Source organism: Heterodontus francisci, chromosome 14, assembly GCF_036365525.1.
Source record: "Heterodontus francisci isolate sHetFra1 chromosome 14, sHetFra1.hap1, whole genome shotgun sequence".
In the NCBI taxonomy this organism is placed as follows: Eukaryota; Metazoa; Chordata; class Chondrichthyes; order Heterodontiformes; family Heterodontidae; genus Heterodontus; species Heterodontus francisci.
The window spans coordinates 89,879,556-89,898,424 of NC_090384.1; the positions used below are offsets into that span (position 1 = coordinate 89,879,556).

The 18,869-nt window shown below is 42.5% G+C and overlaps 1 protein-coding gene across 13 annotated transcripts in view; it reads right to left on the reverse strand.

Moving 5' to 3' along the window:
* Window positions 1–5,682: 5,682 nt before the first annotated feature.
* The window catches only part of LOC137377146 (neuron navigator 2-like), a 984,055-nt gene continuing 970,868 nt past the window's right edge, over window positions 5,683–18,869 (reverse strand). For all 13 annotated transcript variants that reach the window (XM_068046509.1, XM_068046511.1, XM_068046512.1 and 10 more), the window contains 7 exons: window positions 17,272–17,507; window positions 15,478–15,632; window positions 14,315–14,386; window positions 11,538–11,734; window positions 9,464–9,582; window positions 8,670–8,873; window positions 5,683–8,175 (listed from right to left, as the gene is read on the reverse strand). In XM_068046509.1, coding sequence (XP_067902610.1) covers window positions 8,050–8,175; window positions 8,670–8,873; window positions 9,464–9,582; window positions 11,538–11,734; window positions 14,315–14,386; window positions 15,478–15,632; window positions 17,272–17,507 — 1,109 coding nt within the window. In that variant the 3' untranslated portion in view covers window positions 5,683–8,049. The remainder of the gene's footprint in view (window positions 8,176–8,669; window positions 8,874–9,463; window positions 9,583–11,537; window positions 11,735–14,314; window positions 14,387–15,477; window positions 15,633–17,271; window positions 17,508–18,869) is intronic.

The window sequence follows — 18,869 nt, forward strand, 5'->3', positions numbered from 1 at the left end:
TTAAACTCCATCTGTCATTTCTCCGCCCAAGTCTCCAACCGATCTATATCCTGCTGTATCCTCTGACAATCCTCATCATTATCCACAACTCCACCAACCTTTGTGTCGTCCGCAAACTAACTAATCAGACCAGCTACATTTTCCTCCAAATCATTTATATATACTACAAACAGCAAAGGTCCCAGCACTGATCCCTGCGGAACACCACTAGTCACATTCCTCCATTCAGAAAAACACCCATCCACTGCTACCCTCTGTCTTGTATGACCGAGCCAGTTCTGTATCCATCTTGCCAGCTCACCTCTGATCCCGTGTGACTTCACCTTTTGTACCAGTCTGCCATGCGGGACCTTGTCAAAGGCTTTACTAAAGTCCATATAGATAACATCCGCTGCCCTTCCTTCATCAATCACCTTCGTCACTTCCTCAAAAAACACAATCAAATTAGTAAGACACGACCTCCCCTTCACAAAACCATGCTGTCTCTCGCTAATAAGTTTGTTTGTTTCCAAATGGGAGTAAATTCTGTCCCGAATAATCCTCTCTAATAGTTTCCCTACCACTGACGTAAGGCTCACCGGCCTATAATTTCCTGGATTATCCTTGCCACCCTTCTTAAACAAAGGCACAACATTGGCTATTCTCCAGTCCTCTGGGACCTCACCTGTAGACAATGAGGATGCAAAGATTTCTATCAAGTTCCCAGCAATTTCTTCCCTTGCCTCCCTCAGTATTCTAGGGTAGATCCCATCAGGCCCTGGGGACTTATCTACCTTAATGCTTTGCAAGACACCCAACACCTCCTCCTTTTTGATAATGAGATGACTGAGACTATCTGCACTCCCTTCCCTAGGCTCATCATCCACCAAGTCCTTCTCCTTGGTGAATACTGATGCAAAGTACTCATTTAGCACCTCGCCCATTTCCTCTGGCTCCACGCATAGATTCCCTTCTCTGTCCTTGAGTGGGCCAACCCTTTCCCTGGTTACCCTCTTGCTCTTTATATATGTATAAAAAACCTTGGGATTTTCCTTAATCCTGTTTGCCAATGACTTTTCATGACCCCTTTTAGCCCTCCTAACTCCTTGCTTAAGTTCCTTCCTACTGTCTTTATATTCCTCAAGTGCTTCATCTGTTCCTAGCCTTCCAGCCCTTACAAATGCTTCCTTTTCCTTTTTGACTCGGCTCACAATATCCCGCGTTATCCAAGCTTCCCGAAACTTGCCAAACTTGTCTTTCTTCCTCACAGGAACATGCTGGTCCTGGATTCTAATCAGCTGACGTTTGAAAGACTTCCACATGTCAGATGTTGATTTACCCTCAAACAGCCGCCCCCAATCTAAATTCTTCAGTTCCTGCCTAATATTGTTATAATTAGCCTTCCCCCAATTTAGCACCTTCACCCGAGGACTACTCTTATCCACAAGTACCTTAAAACTTATGGAATTATGGTCACTGCTCCCGAAATGCTCCCCAATGAAACCTTGACCACCTGGCCGGGCTCATTCCCCAATACCAGGTCCAGAATGGCCCCATCCCTAGTTGGACTATCTACATACTGTTTCAAGAAGCCCTCCTGGATGCTCCTCACAAATTCTGCCCCATCCAAGCCCCTAGCACTAAATGAGTCCCAGTCAATATTGGGGAAGTTAAAATCACCCACCACCACAACCCTGTTACCTTTACATCTTTCCAAAATCTGTCTACATATCTGCTCCTCTACCTCCCTCTGGCTGTTGGGAGGCCTGTAGTAAACCCCCAACATCGTGACTGCACCCTTCCTATTCCTGAGCTCCACCCATATTGCCTCGCTGCATGACCCCTCTGAGGTATCCTCCCGCAGTACAGCTGTGATATTCTCCTTAACCAGTAATGCAACTCCCCCACCCCTTTTACATCCGCCTCTATCCCGCCTGAAGCTTCTAAAGCCTGGGACATTTAGCTGCCAATCCTGCCCTTCCCTCAACCAAGTCTCTGTAATAGCAACAACATCATATTTCCAAGTACTAATCCAAGCTCTAAGTTCATCTGCCTTACCTGTTATACTTCTCGCATTGAAACAAATGCACTTCAGACCACCAGTCCCGCTGTGCTCAGCAACATCTCCCTGCCTGCTCTTCCTCTTAGTCCTACTGGCCTTATTTACCATGTCCTCCTCACTTATTTCACTAGCTGTCCTACTGCTCTGGTTCCCACCCCCCTGCCACACTAGTTTAAACCCTCTTGAGTGATGCTAGCAAACCTTGCAGCCAGGATATTAGTGCCCCTCCAGTTTAGATGCAACCCGTCCTTCTTGTACAGGTCCCATCTGTCCCTGAAGAGAGCTCAATGGTCCAGATATCTGAAACCCTCCCTTCTACACCAGCTGCTCAGCCACGCGTTTAGCTGCACTATCTTCCTATTTCTAGCCTCACTGGCACGTGGCACGGGGAGTAATCCAGAGATTACAACCCTAGAGGTCCTGTTTTTTAAACTTACTACCTAACTCCCTAAACTCCCCCTGCAGGACCTCATTACTCTTCCTGCCTATGTCGTTGGTACCGATGTGTTCCACAACATCTGGCTGTTCACTCTCCCCCTTCAGAAAGCCCCCTGTCTGTTCAGGGACATCCTTGACCCTGGCACCAGGGAGGCAACATATCATCCTGGAGTCTCTTTCACGTCCACAGAAGCGCCTATCTGTGCCCCTGACTATCGAGTCCCCTATAACTATTGCTCTTCTGCGCTTTGTCCCTCTCTGCTGAACAACAGTGCCAGCCGTGGTGCCACTGCTCTGGCTGCTGCTGTTTTCCCCTGATAGGCCATCCCCCCCAACAGTATCCAAAACGGTATACTTGTTAGAGAGGGGGATAGCCACAGGGGATTCCTGCACTGAATGCCTGCCCCTTCTAGGGGAATCTATTCCTTTAAAACAGCATCCTTGCCACTTAGGTCCAGACAAACAGGCCCAAGTAAAAGCAGAAATCCACTACATGCTGGAAAGCAACTTAATTGAACCTAGTCAAAGTAGCTGGAGTTCATCAATAGTATTAGTGCCTAAACTTGAGGGGTCAACCCGACTTTTCATAGACTACAGAAAAGTCAATGCAGTAATGAAGGCAGACTCCTACCCAATTTCTCGTTTAGAAGACAGTATTGACAGAGTGGGCAGCGCCTCGTGTCTTTCAAAGATAAATTCGTTAAAGCGATACTGTCAAGTTCTTTTAGCGGATCAAGCTAAAAAAGAATCAGTTTTTTGTCACACTGGATGGGGTTTTCCAGTGTCAAGTGATACCACACAGATAGATACTTGAAAAACTTCTCAGGGACTAGTGAACCCAGTAGCGGCCAGTGTTCCTAACTGTGCAGTTCACCTTGCTGAGGTACTGGTCATGGGACTTCCCTCCTGACAGTCCAAACACCACTACACTGGAGCTCCCTGTAGGCACCAGATGCCTCAGCAGCAGCATGGCTCCATGTGCAGGTGCACTCTTGTGCCCGATGGCAACCTTACTCACTGTCTTGGGAAGGCCCTCCTGTCTCCGTCCACAATGGAACGTCCATCCTATGGCCATGCCAGTACCATGGCCTCCTCCTGCATCAGGCTCAGGATAAGGAGATGTGGCAGCCCATGGCCGTTCTTGGCCTGCTCCCTGTGATTGTGTGCTCTCTTCTCCTGCAGACACAAAGATGATTGTGGTCGGTCTCCAAGCGGAAACAAGCCCAAGACATATGCTGGTGGTAGTCCAGTGGTTATTGATAGGGGCACACAGATGCTTCATGCATGTGACCTTTTACGGGGACTTTGAAGGGGCATTCAGTTACAAATGGGCACCTTTCAACACCATTTAGCCATGTCTCAGGCAGCTTGACTTTATGCTCTAACTCTTTGCCCATTCCTGGGTGGGCATTCCCTCTCCACCCAACGCACCCTCCTGCTCTGACACATGCAAGGCCCAAGAGATCGAGGGTTTATGAGGTATTCACTTTAGCAGCCTGGATAAGGTTATTGAGCTGCTTACGGCACTGGATCCAGGACCTTGGGGTGACTGCATGGCTGCTGACCTCCTCTGCTATCTGCAGTCAGGCGGGCCGGTCTCCTCCTCCCATCCCTTGGGAAGAGGATCTTTTCCTTGGCAGCCTGGAGGAGAACCCGGAGGGGGGCATCACTAAAGCTTGGGGCCACCCGGGGTCTTCCGTCTGCCATTGTTGTGTTGCCTCTTCCCCCTGAAGAAATCCTTGCAGTTGCAAATCATACAGTGCATGCAGGGCTGGCAGCTCTTTAAACGTGGCACCAACACCTGTTGCGACGTCAGCTGATGCCGCCATCGCTGCCTTTGCCACCGTCCACTTCAATGGGTGGCATTCGCGGCTCATCACTCTTAATTGGCTGGCCGCTGCTTGATTGCAGGCGGCTGGCTGCTCATATCCCGAACGGAAGCCGCACCCACTTCTGGTCCTGACATTGGGAGCTGCGGTTTCCGATCAAAATCCAGCCCAAAGAGTCATTGCACTGTTTATTTTCACCTGATTCTGCGTGCATTTACTGACATCTAGTGGACAATGCACCAATAACAGTATTGCAATCAAACAGAATTGCAACTGCCAGCAATGAAATTTGCAAACTTTCAGTCAATATTTGAATCAATTTTTTTTACACTTATACAAAAGTTATTAAATCTATACCCATTACTATCTCAAACTTTCTTGTGTATCACATGTTAATTATTGTCCAGCCTTTTTGGTTCAATGGGAAGTCAAAACTGGTTCCTTTTGTAAGGCACACTTGCTTCTTCCATTTTATGTTCATCTGGACCAGGGGTCTGCAACCTGTGGCTCATTAAGGACTCATGTATGGTTCCCAACCTTGATCGATCGAACCCATTTTGATGGTAATTAAATGGCTTGTTTCATTTTTAAAAAACTTTTATTTATATTGTACTTGTGAGAAAGTGTAATTTAATTAACAATTTTTTTCTAAAAACCCTTAAAATGTTGTTAAAATGTGTGCCTTGTTGCTCATTATTATTGGTATTTGAGTAGCAACAGAAGATACTGTGCTTTTGATGAAATTTTAAAAATGGCTCTTCTTGCTGTTGAGGTTGCCGACCCTGAGCTAGACTGAAGATTGAAGCAGAACCATCGGTCTGAATGGTTCAATACCATCACATTAAATGAAGAAACCTCGTTTTCTAACTCATGATTTTGATCTGTAACCAGAGGACACTTGTTTTTAAAACGCAGTGAGTTGTTGTGATCTGGAATGCACTGCCAGGAGGACAGTGGATGGAAGCAGATTCAACAGGTATTTTCAAAAGGGAATTGGATAAATACTTGAAGGAGGAAAAAGTACAGGGCTATGGGGAAAGAGCAGGAGGCACAGGCATGACAGGTGGAATTTCTACACTGTACATTCCACAATTCTATGAATTCACTTGCAACTTTGTAACTCACGATTTGCTTGATTTGCCCACTTTTTGGTAATCACAACCACCCACTGACTGCCCCATAGTTTACTCCCTAGTATTACAAACACTAATTTATCATTTACTTTTTTGCTAAGATAAAACTAATGGATAGAGAGGAAAGTAAATAGAACATAGCTCTTGTTCAGTTGCTTTGTTCCACCTTCAATGTACCTAATATCTCAGATCGGCAGAAAAAGATTATAAGTAACAGAAGGTTGAATAAATAAGCATTCATTTTATTGAATCAGGAATAATTTAAGACTGGTACAATAACTAGATTTATTCCTCAAATGAGACATGGTCTTGTACAGGCCATATTGAATCCAATGAGTGACCAGGACTTGATTCAAATGGGATGACACAGCATACAGTACACAAAATACTCATTTCCTAGTGTTTTAAAAATGGCTAGAAAATTCATCAAAATGCATCACTGTAATCAATTATTTACATTTTATGTTACAATGAAAAAAATGTACATCATATTAAACACATTCAAAACAACTGCTCCACTTAAGTCACTAAATCCTACAAATAGTTTTCCATTGAACAACCATGTGGAAAATTATCACAAGTAACAAACATGGGTTTGGTACAATAATCAATACCATGATCAGCATTTCATCATTAAACAGATTTCTCAAAATTTACAGAAAACACCATCTATAAATCAAGCCAAAGCCATATACAAGTCTCTTTCAGCCTGTACAATTATTGGCAGTTTTCAAAAGAAAGACATTTTTTTGGCTTCCGTTAAGAATCAGCATGAACATTGCATAGCATCTTAAACTTAGAACACTATTAAACAACTGGACACCATGATGCGAAGGGAAATAACAAAAGACTTCTGGAAGCATTTAAAAAAAAAAATACAAATTTGAACAAAATGAACATGCTCAGAAGCAATTTAGTCGAGCACTGGCTCCCGCCCCTTCACTCATTCTGAGCTGAGCCATTTCCATCACAGTTTTAATGCAACAATTGAAAGATTGTGGCCAGGGTACTGTAACAACAGGATTATGGCAGCATAAATAAACCAACTGAGGTATAGTGAAACACACTGATCAGTTGAAGTGTATAAACACCAGATTTTGTGTTAATACAACACATAAAAGCAGGGGACAACAGCACGGCACATCAAGCACTCCAATTAAAAATCTATTACTCAGTCACTGGATGATTTCAATATTTATACATCATTATCTTTGTAGTGTTCATCAAGAAACTTTTTTTGCAGCGATATTATCATCTTCCGAACGAAAGGTCCAATTTTGCAGTTTAGTGTTTTACCGTAGGTGGATTCACTGTCATGATAAAAACACTAGAAAGCTGCAGACTGATTATGAACCAAGAAAGCTTCGATTTTCCTCCTTGTTTGTCTTGCTTCAAACAAATGACTCTCATATCATTTGAAACAACACCAAGTGTTTAAAAAATCTCAGTTCTTTTAATGTTTTGAGATGAAATTCCAGCCCTGTTTTCAGAAACAATACAAAATAAATGGCGAAGAAAAGCAACAGCAAAATTAGTACAAAAGAGGGAGTGAGAGTAAGGCATCATTTATTTCCAGCACCAGACGTTGTAAAAAGGCTTGCATGGATTTGGCTGAAAGATTGCGTTTCTTCGCTGAGGTACAGCTCAATCCAGCTTTTCTTTTGTGTTTTTGCAAAGAAAAAGTGCAATTCCAGTGGAGGTGTTATCAGTCCTGGTGAGGAGACAAGCCTTAGTAACAATCAAGATGTGTGTGCGTGCGTTTTCAATAAGGATAGTGAGAGGAGGAGAAAATGGGGACCTTCAATATGGATTTCTGGCTCAACCATGTGTTCCAGAGTCTGTTTCTCATAGTCTCAGAAAGTACCGCCCATCCTGTTGACAGTCGGCTCTTGGTCTATCGGTGAAGTAACCTGAACATTTTCTGCGTACTCAGTGGGTGCAGACTGCAGATGAAATTGAGACCAAACCCTCATGCTTGGCTTGTTTTTTGAACCCAGCCGACTGCAAAAAAGCAACAAGGGTGGGTAACGTAGCACCAAAACCACCTGCAGCTGAGGGGGTTTGAATCCACCAGCTTTCCCCGTCCCCATCCCCACCCCTCGCTCTCCATTATTGAAGGAGTTGGTTGGAATGTCCAGTGTCTGCTGACTGTTTGGTTGAGAGCAGCATATGTTAAATCTTTCCAGGACAGTACATGGCACAATGACGTCAGTTCCATACTTTTTAAAAATCAGGTTTTACTATTTTTGTTTGCAGTGTACAACATTTCTTCACTGGCTTGGCATAAATGCCTCCAGAAATTAGAAGAAGAAATAGTGCAGTTCTAGTTTATAAAACAAAACAGGAGGGAAAAGCCCAAAATTTAGTCTCCCTTGGGTTACCTGCACCCACCAGGGTTTCAATACTTAAAATTGAATTAAAGTGTCTTGTACTTGAAGACCCATTTTTTTTTTTTATACTGAAGCTTCAGTCCAAAAAAATGAGCAACAAAGTTATTGATCATCTTTTCTTTTCTCTTCTGAATCAAGTATTTCAGTCCTCAACTTCCATGGAAGTGTTCTGAGAAATGTTAGACAGAAGTGACAGATTATTTTGGCAGAACACTTAATCAAAGAGTGGACTCCAGAGATGAATCGAGAATATCATCATGATGGCTGTTGCTATTCGAGTCACTGTCGTAACTATGGGGACTTGAGTAATTTGCAGCTTCTTGTAGCCTCATTAACATATTCATCTGCAAAGGAAAAATAATTTAATATGTTCAGTATATTAGGACCTGACTGAAAGCGCAAACTCTAAGTTTATAAATAAGGGAGAGTTGTCAGTGCAGAATGTTGAGTCAAAATTGCATGGAATTCACTTGGAATACACACTTCAGTTAGCGATGTTTCTTATTCATTAAACTAAAGCACTATAGATGGCATGTTCTGACCCAAAGCAGTTTTGAAGGAAAAAGCTATTAGTTTTCAAATTCCTCATTTCACAGTGAGGTGAGCATTCTTGAGTGATGTCACTTGGTGTGCTTTAGATCATACATGTTTTTAAAAACAAGATTGCTGAAACATATTTATCAATATATGAGCCCCTTGAGGCATTGCTAAAGCATTGTTTCTCAATAAAATGACGAGAAAATAAAATGGCCTCAATCCCAAAGCACCCAGGATACAAATTAATCTATTATTAGGAACTAGCTACTGGAACTGAATATTAAACTGTTCTCCAACTCACAAGGGGATCTCCCTCTGCGTCGCTCTGTTGAGGCTGTTTACTGGAACCGCCATCCCGCGTTAGTATGAAACCATCAAAGCCAACATCTTCAGGCCTCAGCTGTAAGAGAGGGGGCCACTCATGTTGCTGTGGGGTGGCAACCCATGGGTATGTGTCCATCACCCACTTTGCTGGGTCCTCCCAAGGAACTCTTCTTCCATACAACTACAGGACAAGAACGATTTATTACATTTCAAGGCAGTGAGGGAAAGGAAAAAAAAAACCCTTCAAAATTCAGTTTAACTGACTCAACATCACCAACACTAAAACTATCCTTGGAACTAAAAGAAAAACAACAAACTGAAGTAATTCATAAAGTAAGGGACAATAAATAAAATTAATTCACATTGATCAGTAATGGTGCAAAGGCATTAACTAATTAGCAGAAAGAAAAACTCAGCTGTGAATTATATGATTCCCGGAATGCAGTATTGATAGCTCTCCAGCCTAGAAAGAGTTAAAGGACTATGTAGAACTTACAACACCAAAACAGTCAAAACAGTGGGTGTGGATGTTTACCCTCCACATGAGCAGTAATCGTAATCTGATGTACCTGTCCTGTTTCCCTATCCCTCTTTCTTTCAACCACTTATCTAATCTATTCTTAAAAACATGGGCTGATTCACTTTTTGGGCAACTTTCCTTGTTTTTATTGAATGAAAGACTATTTTTCAAACATAAAAGACTCATGTGCAGCTCTGCTTGGGATTCTTAGTGCAAACATTAAAGAGAATGCACCCATAGTCTTTACTTACCTGCAACCCTTCCCTGACTGCCTCCAGCAGATAAGGGATGATGGAATAATTCCACAAGTCTGTGAACCAAACTCTTGAACCATCAACATCCATTGGACAGGACAGGAACAGTCGAGGACCTGAACAATTAGAAATTAAATTAAATGGCTGATTAGGATTTTCAAAGATATATTTAGCAAAGTCCATTAATTTCTAAGAAATTTCTACTGCCCCCATTCTTCCTCATTGAAAACTGAATTGAGGCAAAAGTGAAGTCAATAGGTATAAAGGCTGATTTTGCTGGGCTCCCTCATCTTTATTCATTCTTTGAAATGTGTTGCTGTGTTTATTTATTGCCTGTTCCTAGTTGCCCTCGAGAAGGTAGTAGTGGGCTTCTTGTTCAATCTATGTAGTTCAGGTATCGAAGGCACTCCCAGTGCTGTCAGGTAGGGTGCTCCAGGAATTTGACACAGCAACAAAAGAGCAACGGTGTTATATGTTCATGTTGGGATGGTGTCCAAGTTGGAGGGAAACTTGGAGACAATGGTGTTCCCATGCACTTGCTACCCTTGTCCTTCTCAGTGGTGAAAGTCATGGATTTGGGAGATGCTGTTGCAGGAGTCATCTTAGACCTCGGCAATTGGGCACCTCTGGCTCTCGATGGAGATGGACAGCCAGAAAGTTTGAAATCAATAAAGGGGTGTATCTTCAGATCTGGGGCCTATCTCATGGTGCCCCCCACCACCAACACAGTGAGAACCTGGGAGTTTGGTGGGGTTTTGTGGGGTAGACCTCTCAGCTTTTTCTGGCTGTCTCTGTGCCTGGGCATCCAGGAAATGTGGAGGAAGAAAAATAAGCTGGAGTCTGGGAATACCCCGATCTGTCTTATTTGCACCTGACCTTTGCCTTCTGCAGTTGTAGGTCAGGTTCACCCCAGCCCAGGAATCATCAGGTTGTGTCTATGGGGTGAAGACCTGATGATCTGTATCTCTGTCCCCTTTCCCCGATCTCTGCACCCAGGGCACACTTAACTTGCAGGTGCAAGAGCCAGGAAAATCAAACGTATATTCTTTTTATTGGGTTTTTTTCAATCTTGCCGAATATTGTTATCATTCTAAATAAGCCATAAAAATGACAACTTGAAATATGGAAGTTAATCCTCTCATTTAACAATTTGGATACAATATAATGGTATTTGTGATTGCAGGTCAGCTCCGTTGTATATAATCCGTGGGCAGGAACACATTTCAAAGCCTGGTCTTATTCCTGCCAGAAGCCTGTTTTCAGGTTCCATGAAGCATACCTGGTTAGTTACTCATCATTTTAAATCATGAATAACAACAATCAGTGTCATCTCCACAGTACAATCCCTGCAGCCATTCCAAGATTTCTGTTCCATCAGCTATTTGAAAAGAAAACATGAAAACTTGCCTATTACTCAATGCTACTTTGCTACCATTCGCATGTAATTCTGTCTGGAAATAAGGCTGAGAAAGAGGGAGAAATACAGTGGCTTAATTAAGGGGTCCTGGTGGAGCACCAACAAGGAAACTTGAATAGTTATTACACATCACTGGACCCCTGATTAAATGACAGCCTTTCATTTACCCCTCACCACCTATTACATTTTATAGCATATATTATTGCCTCAAGAAAATGAGAATGCTAATGATGGGTCAAAGCAGAGCTGAAATGACACTGGTCAAAGGCTGAGAAAGATTAGAACAGGACTGTCATTACCAGTCACAAAAGGGTATTATTTTTTGCACTTGGGGAAACAACTTTGTAGAGCTACTGAGACCACCGCATGCATATCAATGAAGCAAATGCAAGGACCAAAGGTCCCTTAAACTACACGCTGTCATGCAAGAAATGCAACATTTATGCACTGGATTCCATTAATTACTGAGATAGTGGAATTTTTGCTAAAATAAAAACCCATAGTTTTCTTGCCTAAAATATTCAAAATATTTTTACATACCACCCAGTTTTAATTTGGAAACACAAGCCCTTCAAAGACACACGACGATTCTGATGCCCCCAAAGTTATTTTTTAAAAAAGTAATTTTGCTAATTCTGTTGAGTGAATAATTACCAATGGTGACATCTGATGAGCTGTGAGTTTCCAGGAATCTGTTCAAGTGGTGCCAGACCTTGGGAATCCAGTCAATGATCCTAACCAGCTCAGTGTTTCTTGTTCTGGTACTGATCTCGGTTTCTATCAGTTTCCGACGAAGGTAGCGACCCAAGAAGCCCTTGACTGGCTCTGTATGATTAGCACACAGGACCCACCTGTAACAAAAAAAAAAATGTACATCTTCTGAAGTTCAACAGACCTATTGTTCCTGATCGGACTATTACATGGAATTTGCCAGAAATTTCCACTTTCAATTTGAACAGAGATTGGGATTAAGTAGTCAATTCCACCTTCACTTCCAAGTCCCTGACTATCTGATCCAAGTTTTACAGTGACAGCACTTTGCAGGCTAACATACACTATGTACACTGACGATGTCATTGCAGACCAGGCACAAGAACCATATGCAACACATGGATGCATGATGCAAGGAAAAGGCAAGGTGACATATCAATGTCGTTCTTTCTACAGACCATGTGCAAACTACCCCATCATTGAATCGACTCAACCGTCGTCCCCTGTAGCAAAGCTTTCCATAAATACTCACTGATTCTCACAGGTAACCAAAAATAATGCCAGAATATTTCTATATCGCAAGTATAATTAATGCCACCACAGCATTGCCCATTTGATACACTGTACTGCTTTGCCAATGTCGCAGAGTGGTATCATGTGTTTCCCAAATCCTTGAACTACTGAGTTTCCAATCTCAACAACAAAAACTTGCACCTATATAGTGCCTTTATCTCTTGCTATTAAGGGAGAGGCACATTCTATGAAAACATGGAAGAAAAGGCTGTGTCACCTCAGACTACTGTTGCACACACCCCAGAATACGAATTGGCAGAGGCTCAAGTCCAGCTTTTTAACTTCTTAATAGTGTGTGCGAGAGCACATGTGGGAGTGCATGTATGAGCACGTGAGAGTGCGAGTGTATGTGAGAACATATGTGGGGAGTGCACGTGCATGAGCACGTGCTGGACTGTGTGTTTGTGAAAGCATGTGTGGAAGAGTGTGCACGCATGTGTGGACGAGCACGTTTGGAAGTGTGTGTCAGAGCATGTGTGGGAGTGTGGGAGTGTGAACACATGTGTGCACATGTGTGTGCATGTAGCACATGTGGGAGCCTGTGTGCACATGAGCATGTGTGGGAGCATGTGTGCACGTGAGCACGTGTGGGAGTGTGTGCGTGTGTGGGGGGGGGGTGCCTGTGTGTGTGCACATGAGCACATGTGGGAATGCATGTGCACGAGCACGTGTGGGATAGTGTGTGAGAACACATGGGAGTGTGTGTGAGCATGCATGGATTTATGCATGTGTGCAAGAGAGATAACAATGTTCCCCTTTGAACTTATTATGTACCCAAGTCCACATTCTTTAGATACCGATATCTAATAAGTGCACTGTTTAAGGATCCCATGCATGAAATAACATTGTATCATTAACGGATAAATGTACCACATGGTTAGATACTGAGCCATGCAGAACAGGGAGGGAGCAGACTTAATCTCGAGTCTGTGAACAATTGGTTAACTTAGAGTTTTAGCTGTTCAGGCTGGAAAAGCTGTGTGTTACTTAAAAACTTTTATTTTGCCTTTGTTATGAAAGTGCTTCCATTTTTTAAATTGGTTTTGAGGACTTGTATTTGAAGAATGTGGAGATGGATTCATTTGGGACTGAAGAGGTTCCATAAATGTTGGGCTTTTTTTAAAAAAATGTCACTGGAAGGACTTGGGGAACTTTGTTTAAAAACACACTTACTGGAAGTCACATGCCTTCAACTAAATAAAGAGCAAGAGCTTTGGTGACTTGGGGTGTTGTTTACGGAGAAGTGACATGTCACGATTTATGGTGGTCAAGAGTTGGTTTCATTATTGGATATTGTTTTGATTCAGTTGGGGGTAAGCCTGCTAATAGAGAAGCCACCAGCTCATCCTTTTTCCACCTCTTTGAGAAACCCTGAGAATCCAGTGTGAGATGAAACCCCGGACTAATCCTCAACATCACCTGAAGAGAACTGCTCCAAAAAAATCCCAGTGACAGCCGTCTATGTGTATTTGGGATACCCGAATAAAGGGAAAACTGATATCATTCCATATCTTCTTCTTTTCCTTCAAGAATTAACAAATTTTTGGCCCAAGTTTTTTTTTTTGTAAAGAGACCTTTGCAGAGAAAACTTCTTTATTTTTTCTTTAACCGGTGCGTGTGTGCGTATGTGTGTGTTGTGCTAATTTTAGAAGGGAACTTTCATATTTCAAGCTGTGTGTTAATGCTTTGCATCTTTACTGAATAAGTCTTGTTTTATAATAAATTGATAATTTTGTTGTTTATTAAGGAAACCTGGTTGGTGGATTTTATTCTGAAATAAAAAAGGCTATATAATTGGCCATATCGGTAAATGGGTAAAACATTTCAATGTATGTTGTGACCTGTGGAGAAATGAAACTAGAGAAAGACAGTGCACTCCTCCAGCCTCGGTCATAACACCTTCCTGCTAACAAGAACTTGTTAAGCTTGTCCACCTATTGGATGGCAATCGGTTGCAATTATCGTCTCCAAACACTGAGAAAGGCCTCAATAAGACCAACCAAATGTTAACAAAGTTGATCTTAATGAGAACTTCTTTCCAAAATTTCAGAGTTGATGTATAATGGATGCACCTAACATAAGAAAACAATGTGGAACCTTATCAAAAAATGAAACATGCTGCAGTAAAGGGAAGGTCCAGACAGTACCTGAAGTTATGATGAAGTTGAAGGTTAGGAGTGGAAGACGTAGCCTGGTTCATTGTGCCAATGATATAAGGGCTGGAAAATAAATAGACAAATATTAATAATTATATGGAGAACCATTTGAATTGAATTGAATTCGACAGTACGAAAAAAGCAGGCATCAATGAAAGTGATCACGAAGTTGGCAAATTGTCATAAAAAACTCAACTGGTTCACTAATGCCCTTGAGGGAAAGAAGCTTGCTGTCTTTACCTGGTCTGGGCCTACGCGTGACTCCTTTCCCAGACCAACTTGGTTGACTCTTAACTGCCCTTTGAAATGGCCCAGCAAACCACTCCATTGCATCAAACCGCTGAAACCTTCACCCCACGGACTGCAGCAATTCAAGAATAAGGCCCACCACCACGTTCTCAGGGTAAATAGGAACGGCCAGTAATGCAGCCTTGCCAGCGATGTCCAATTAAGAATGAGTTTAAAAAAAACGAGGTCCCGTTTGCATCTCAGATGGGTGCAAAATATCCCATTGCACTATTTGAAAAAGCGGCGGATTTTTTCTGGTATCCTAACATTCATCTCTCAAGCAACACCACCAGAATAGATTAACTGAAGATGCAATTCACTGTTGTTTGTGAGCCCTTTGCTGTCTGCAAGTTAGCTGCCACATTTCCTATATAACAACAGTGATTATGCTTGCAAAGTACTTTACAGGCTGTGAAGCACTTTGGGACATCCTGAGGCCATGAAAGGTGCCTTTTAAATCCAAGCTGTTTCTTTACAAAAGAATTTCTTCAGCGTACAAGAGCTCCAGAATGCCAAATCTGCTATAGTAGTCAATTTTTATTCTTATTTTGCTGACTTTGAGCCTTCAGCTTGGGCAGTTGCAGGCACTACATATTGATTGCATTAACTCTTGGATGGGCAAATGAAAATCAGCCAATGGCTCCGCTCCTGATTGCTCTGCAGAATGTGTGCAGGCAGGGGCAGGATCGGCACTGATACATTGCTGACATTCACTGGCTAGACATACACAGTCAAAGTACTGGAGAGCTGCCAGCACTAGTGGGATTATGCTGCAACATGCATCATCGCTTGTAGCTGAACAGGAGAAAACAGGGGCGCGGCACATAGTTTCGAACTACACAGACCAAGATAAATCAGGCCATTACCATTTATGGTACTTGCAGTTCAAAAGGCCATTGAAGATCTCTCCAAGAGAACCAACATGATGCAAATTGTCCAAGATGATCACACTAGGCATATCCACTGCATTGGTCTCGCTGTTACACTGATCTGCAAGGTTTGAAAGATACTGACGCAGCTCCTGAAAAACAAGAATGGCTCTTGTGTCAGTCTGTGCACTCAAACATCCACATGCTGCACAATACAAATATCCAACTGATTATCAATACTTGAAATACAAGAACAGAGTTTGTTTTTTCCCTGTTTCACGTATGTGGCAATGCCATTTGCAAAGCTATTACTTTCTTCAAGATGAACTAAGAAATCCATAATTTATTATGAACACACTGACGGATGATTGCAGTCCACCAGATCTTTTGAAGTCAACAATAACTACAAATCTTGACTCCAGTACGAGGCCAGTACATTGTGGATATACAAATAATGGTGTAATAAATTACTGAACTAGTACAACATGTAGGAAGTGCTTAAACACACCATCAGATATGAAAAGCAGTCAAAGGTTTAAAACACGTTTAAATTTTAGAACTTCATCAGTGTTTTAAATGAGCAACATTGATTTATGGTCCTTGAAATATGACCTGCAGACCAATTTACCTGGCTTGTAAACAGAAATGTGTAATGATTGTATTATGCTACACTGACTGTTAAAAGTTTACACACTGTAAAACATGAAAAAGATTTAATAGGTATTATACGTCTATAAGATACCTCCCCCAAAGGCAGACAGTGAATAGCTGGCTGATCCATGCTTTGTACTAAGTTGACTGATCCCATCCCACGAGTTAGTAGACTGTGACAACACTGTGTTAGGGATGATGAAAAGTTAGTTGTGATTGTTGCTCCTGTTTGCTTTCACGTGATCATTGGGTAAGGACAGGATCAGGCTTGGCTGAGACACTCTCTTCCCACATAGTCAAACGACCTGCCAGCATACACAGGATTTGGACTTGAGAAAGGGCCACTGGGCAACTGCTGCCTGTGGAGCCATTACCCAATTGCTATCTTCAGTAGAACAAAAAGGAGAAAATTCACACTATTGTAGGTACAACACTGGCAGCAGCATGAACATTTTGGTAAATATGGCAGCACAGAGAATGAGCTTACAGAAGAAGCTGCCCAGAGTTTCCACAAATGTACATGACGCCTTTGAATTATACCATTCTAGTCTCCATCTTATGAAAAGAATATAGTGGCATTGCAGAAGGTGCAAAAAGGAATGCTAGAACTGTGAGGTTAGATCTATCAGGAAAGACTGAACAAGTTGGGCTCTTTTCTCGAGAAAACAGAAGCCTTTGTGGTGTCCGATTAGAAGTCTTTAAAATTACGAAATGATTTGACAGACTGGTTGTAGAAAAGATGGTTTCACTTGTGGAGGAGTCCAAAACCTAGCGGGCCATAAATATAAGACAGTCACGAATAAATCCAATGAAAAATTCAAGAGAAACATCTTTACTCAGTCAGTAGTTAAAATGTGGAACTCGCTACCACAGGGAGTACTTGAGGCAAATAGCATAGATGCCTTTAAAGGGATACTCGATAAGTACATGCGGGAGAAAGGAATAGAAGGATATGCAGATAGAGTTAGATAAACTACGGTGAGAGAAGGCTTGTGAGGAGCACAAACATCAGTGTAGACTGTTGGGCTGAATGCTCTGTTGCTGTGCTGTAAATTCCATGTAATCAGCAACACCTATTAATCAGCCTTACTCTAAACAACTTATAACTGGACAAGTATTAGAACAAACCTGTTTTCTCACCTTGCTAGATTTGTGATCCACATTAAAGGTCGCGATGACTCCATCTGTCAGTTCCCTACCTTCCCTGAGCACCATGTACTCAGCAAGCCGATTGGCCAGGTAGGTTTTCCCAGTACCACTTGGTCCTGAGAGAATGATCCGACGGTGGTCCGTCAGCAGGGAGACATAACGCTGCAGCATTGGCTTTGGGATCAGTGTCTCAAACACAAGGGAATCCATACTATGTTCTGACAAGCCTGAGGGACAGAACAGAACCAACAAGTGTTAAAGAAAGGATAGGACTAAAGCATACTTTTGTTTTTCTAAAAGCAATACTGTAATATTACAATGATAAATTACTCCCCTTTTCATCTTTTCTCTTTTCAATATACACCACCCTGACATTAATCATGTTTCCAAGATTCTGGATTTGGGAAGACTTAATCTATTAAAACTAGTTTCACAACAGTCAAATTTTACACTTTCTCAGACTTAATTCTGTAAATTTGTTGAATTGTAATTTCTAAATAGAAAGCAACATTTAAAAGAGGTTTGAACACCTTTGGACATACATGTGAGATAATGTTCTAAAGGTTATTTCATCACAAGTTTGGTTTACACTGTACATTAAGACCAACTGAATACAATGCAATTATTGTTTTCTCTTGAAATGTCCTCTGTTTCTGATAATTGTGCTTGTACATTTAAATAATTGTGCCATTCTACTTTTTTGTAATGCTAGGATAAAGCATAACAACTCATCTGGCATCTTCCCCACGCACCCCCATCTCCGCCTTTTCTCCCTCCCCTTCCTGATAACAAGGACCAATCCTGCACTTTGGTTCGAGAGGTGCAGGCAGCCCTTTGGTACTTTGTCCTTGAGCTATTCGTCATCTGTGACCACAGTGCGCAGTACCAGGTTATTTGACCATGCGATCAGACCACAGCCAATATCCAACCTCTCCTCAGCTGACGTACCTGCACAGGCATTTACCACCAAGGATAACTGGACAGCATTTTTGCTGATAATTTCCTCTCACTGGCCCACTGAGCCTCCTTGCAGTATGCCCACCACTGTCTCTGTCTGAGAAGCCCCAGCGGAACACAGATTAGAAATCAAACTGGGCCACGTCACGTCTTTATCGCTCAGTATCAGCCTCAAGAAAACGAACATCATGGGGCAGGACGTCAGAAATGCTCCATCCATCAATACTGGCGACCACGCTCTGGAAGTGGTTCAAGAGTTCACCTACCTAGGCTCAACTATCACCAGTAACCTGTCTCTAGATGCAGAAAGTCCGAGTGTATCAAGCCTGTGTCCTCAGTACCTTGCTCTATGGCAGCGAGGCCTGGACAACGTATGTCAGCCAAGAGCGACGTCTCAATTCATTCCATCTTCACTGCCTCCGGAGAATACTTGGCATCAGGTGGCAGGACCGTATCTCCAATACAGAAGTCCTCGAGTCGGCCAACATCCCCAGCTTATACACACTACTGAGTCAGCGGCGCTTGAGATGGCTTGGCCGTGTGAGCCGCATGGAAGATGGCAGGATCCCCAAAGACACATTGTACAGCGAGCTCGCCACTGGTATCAGACCCACCGGCCGTCCATGTCTCCG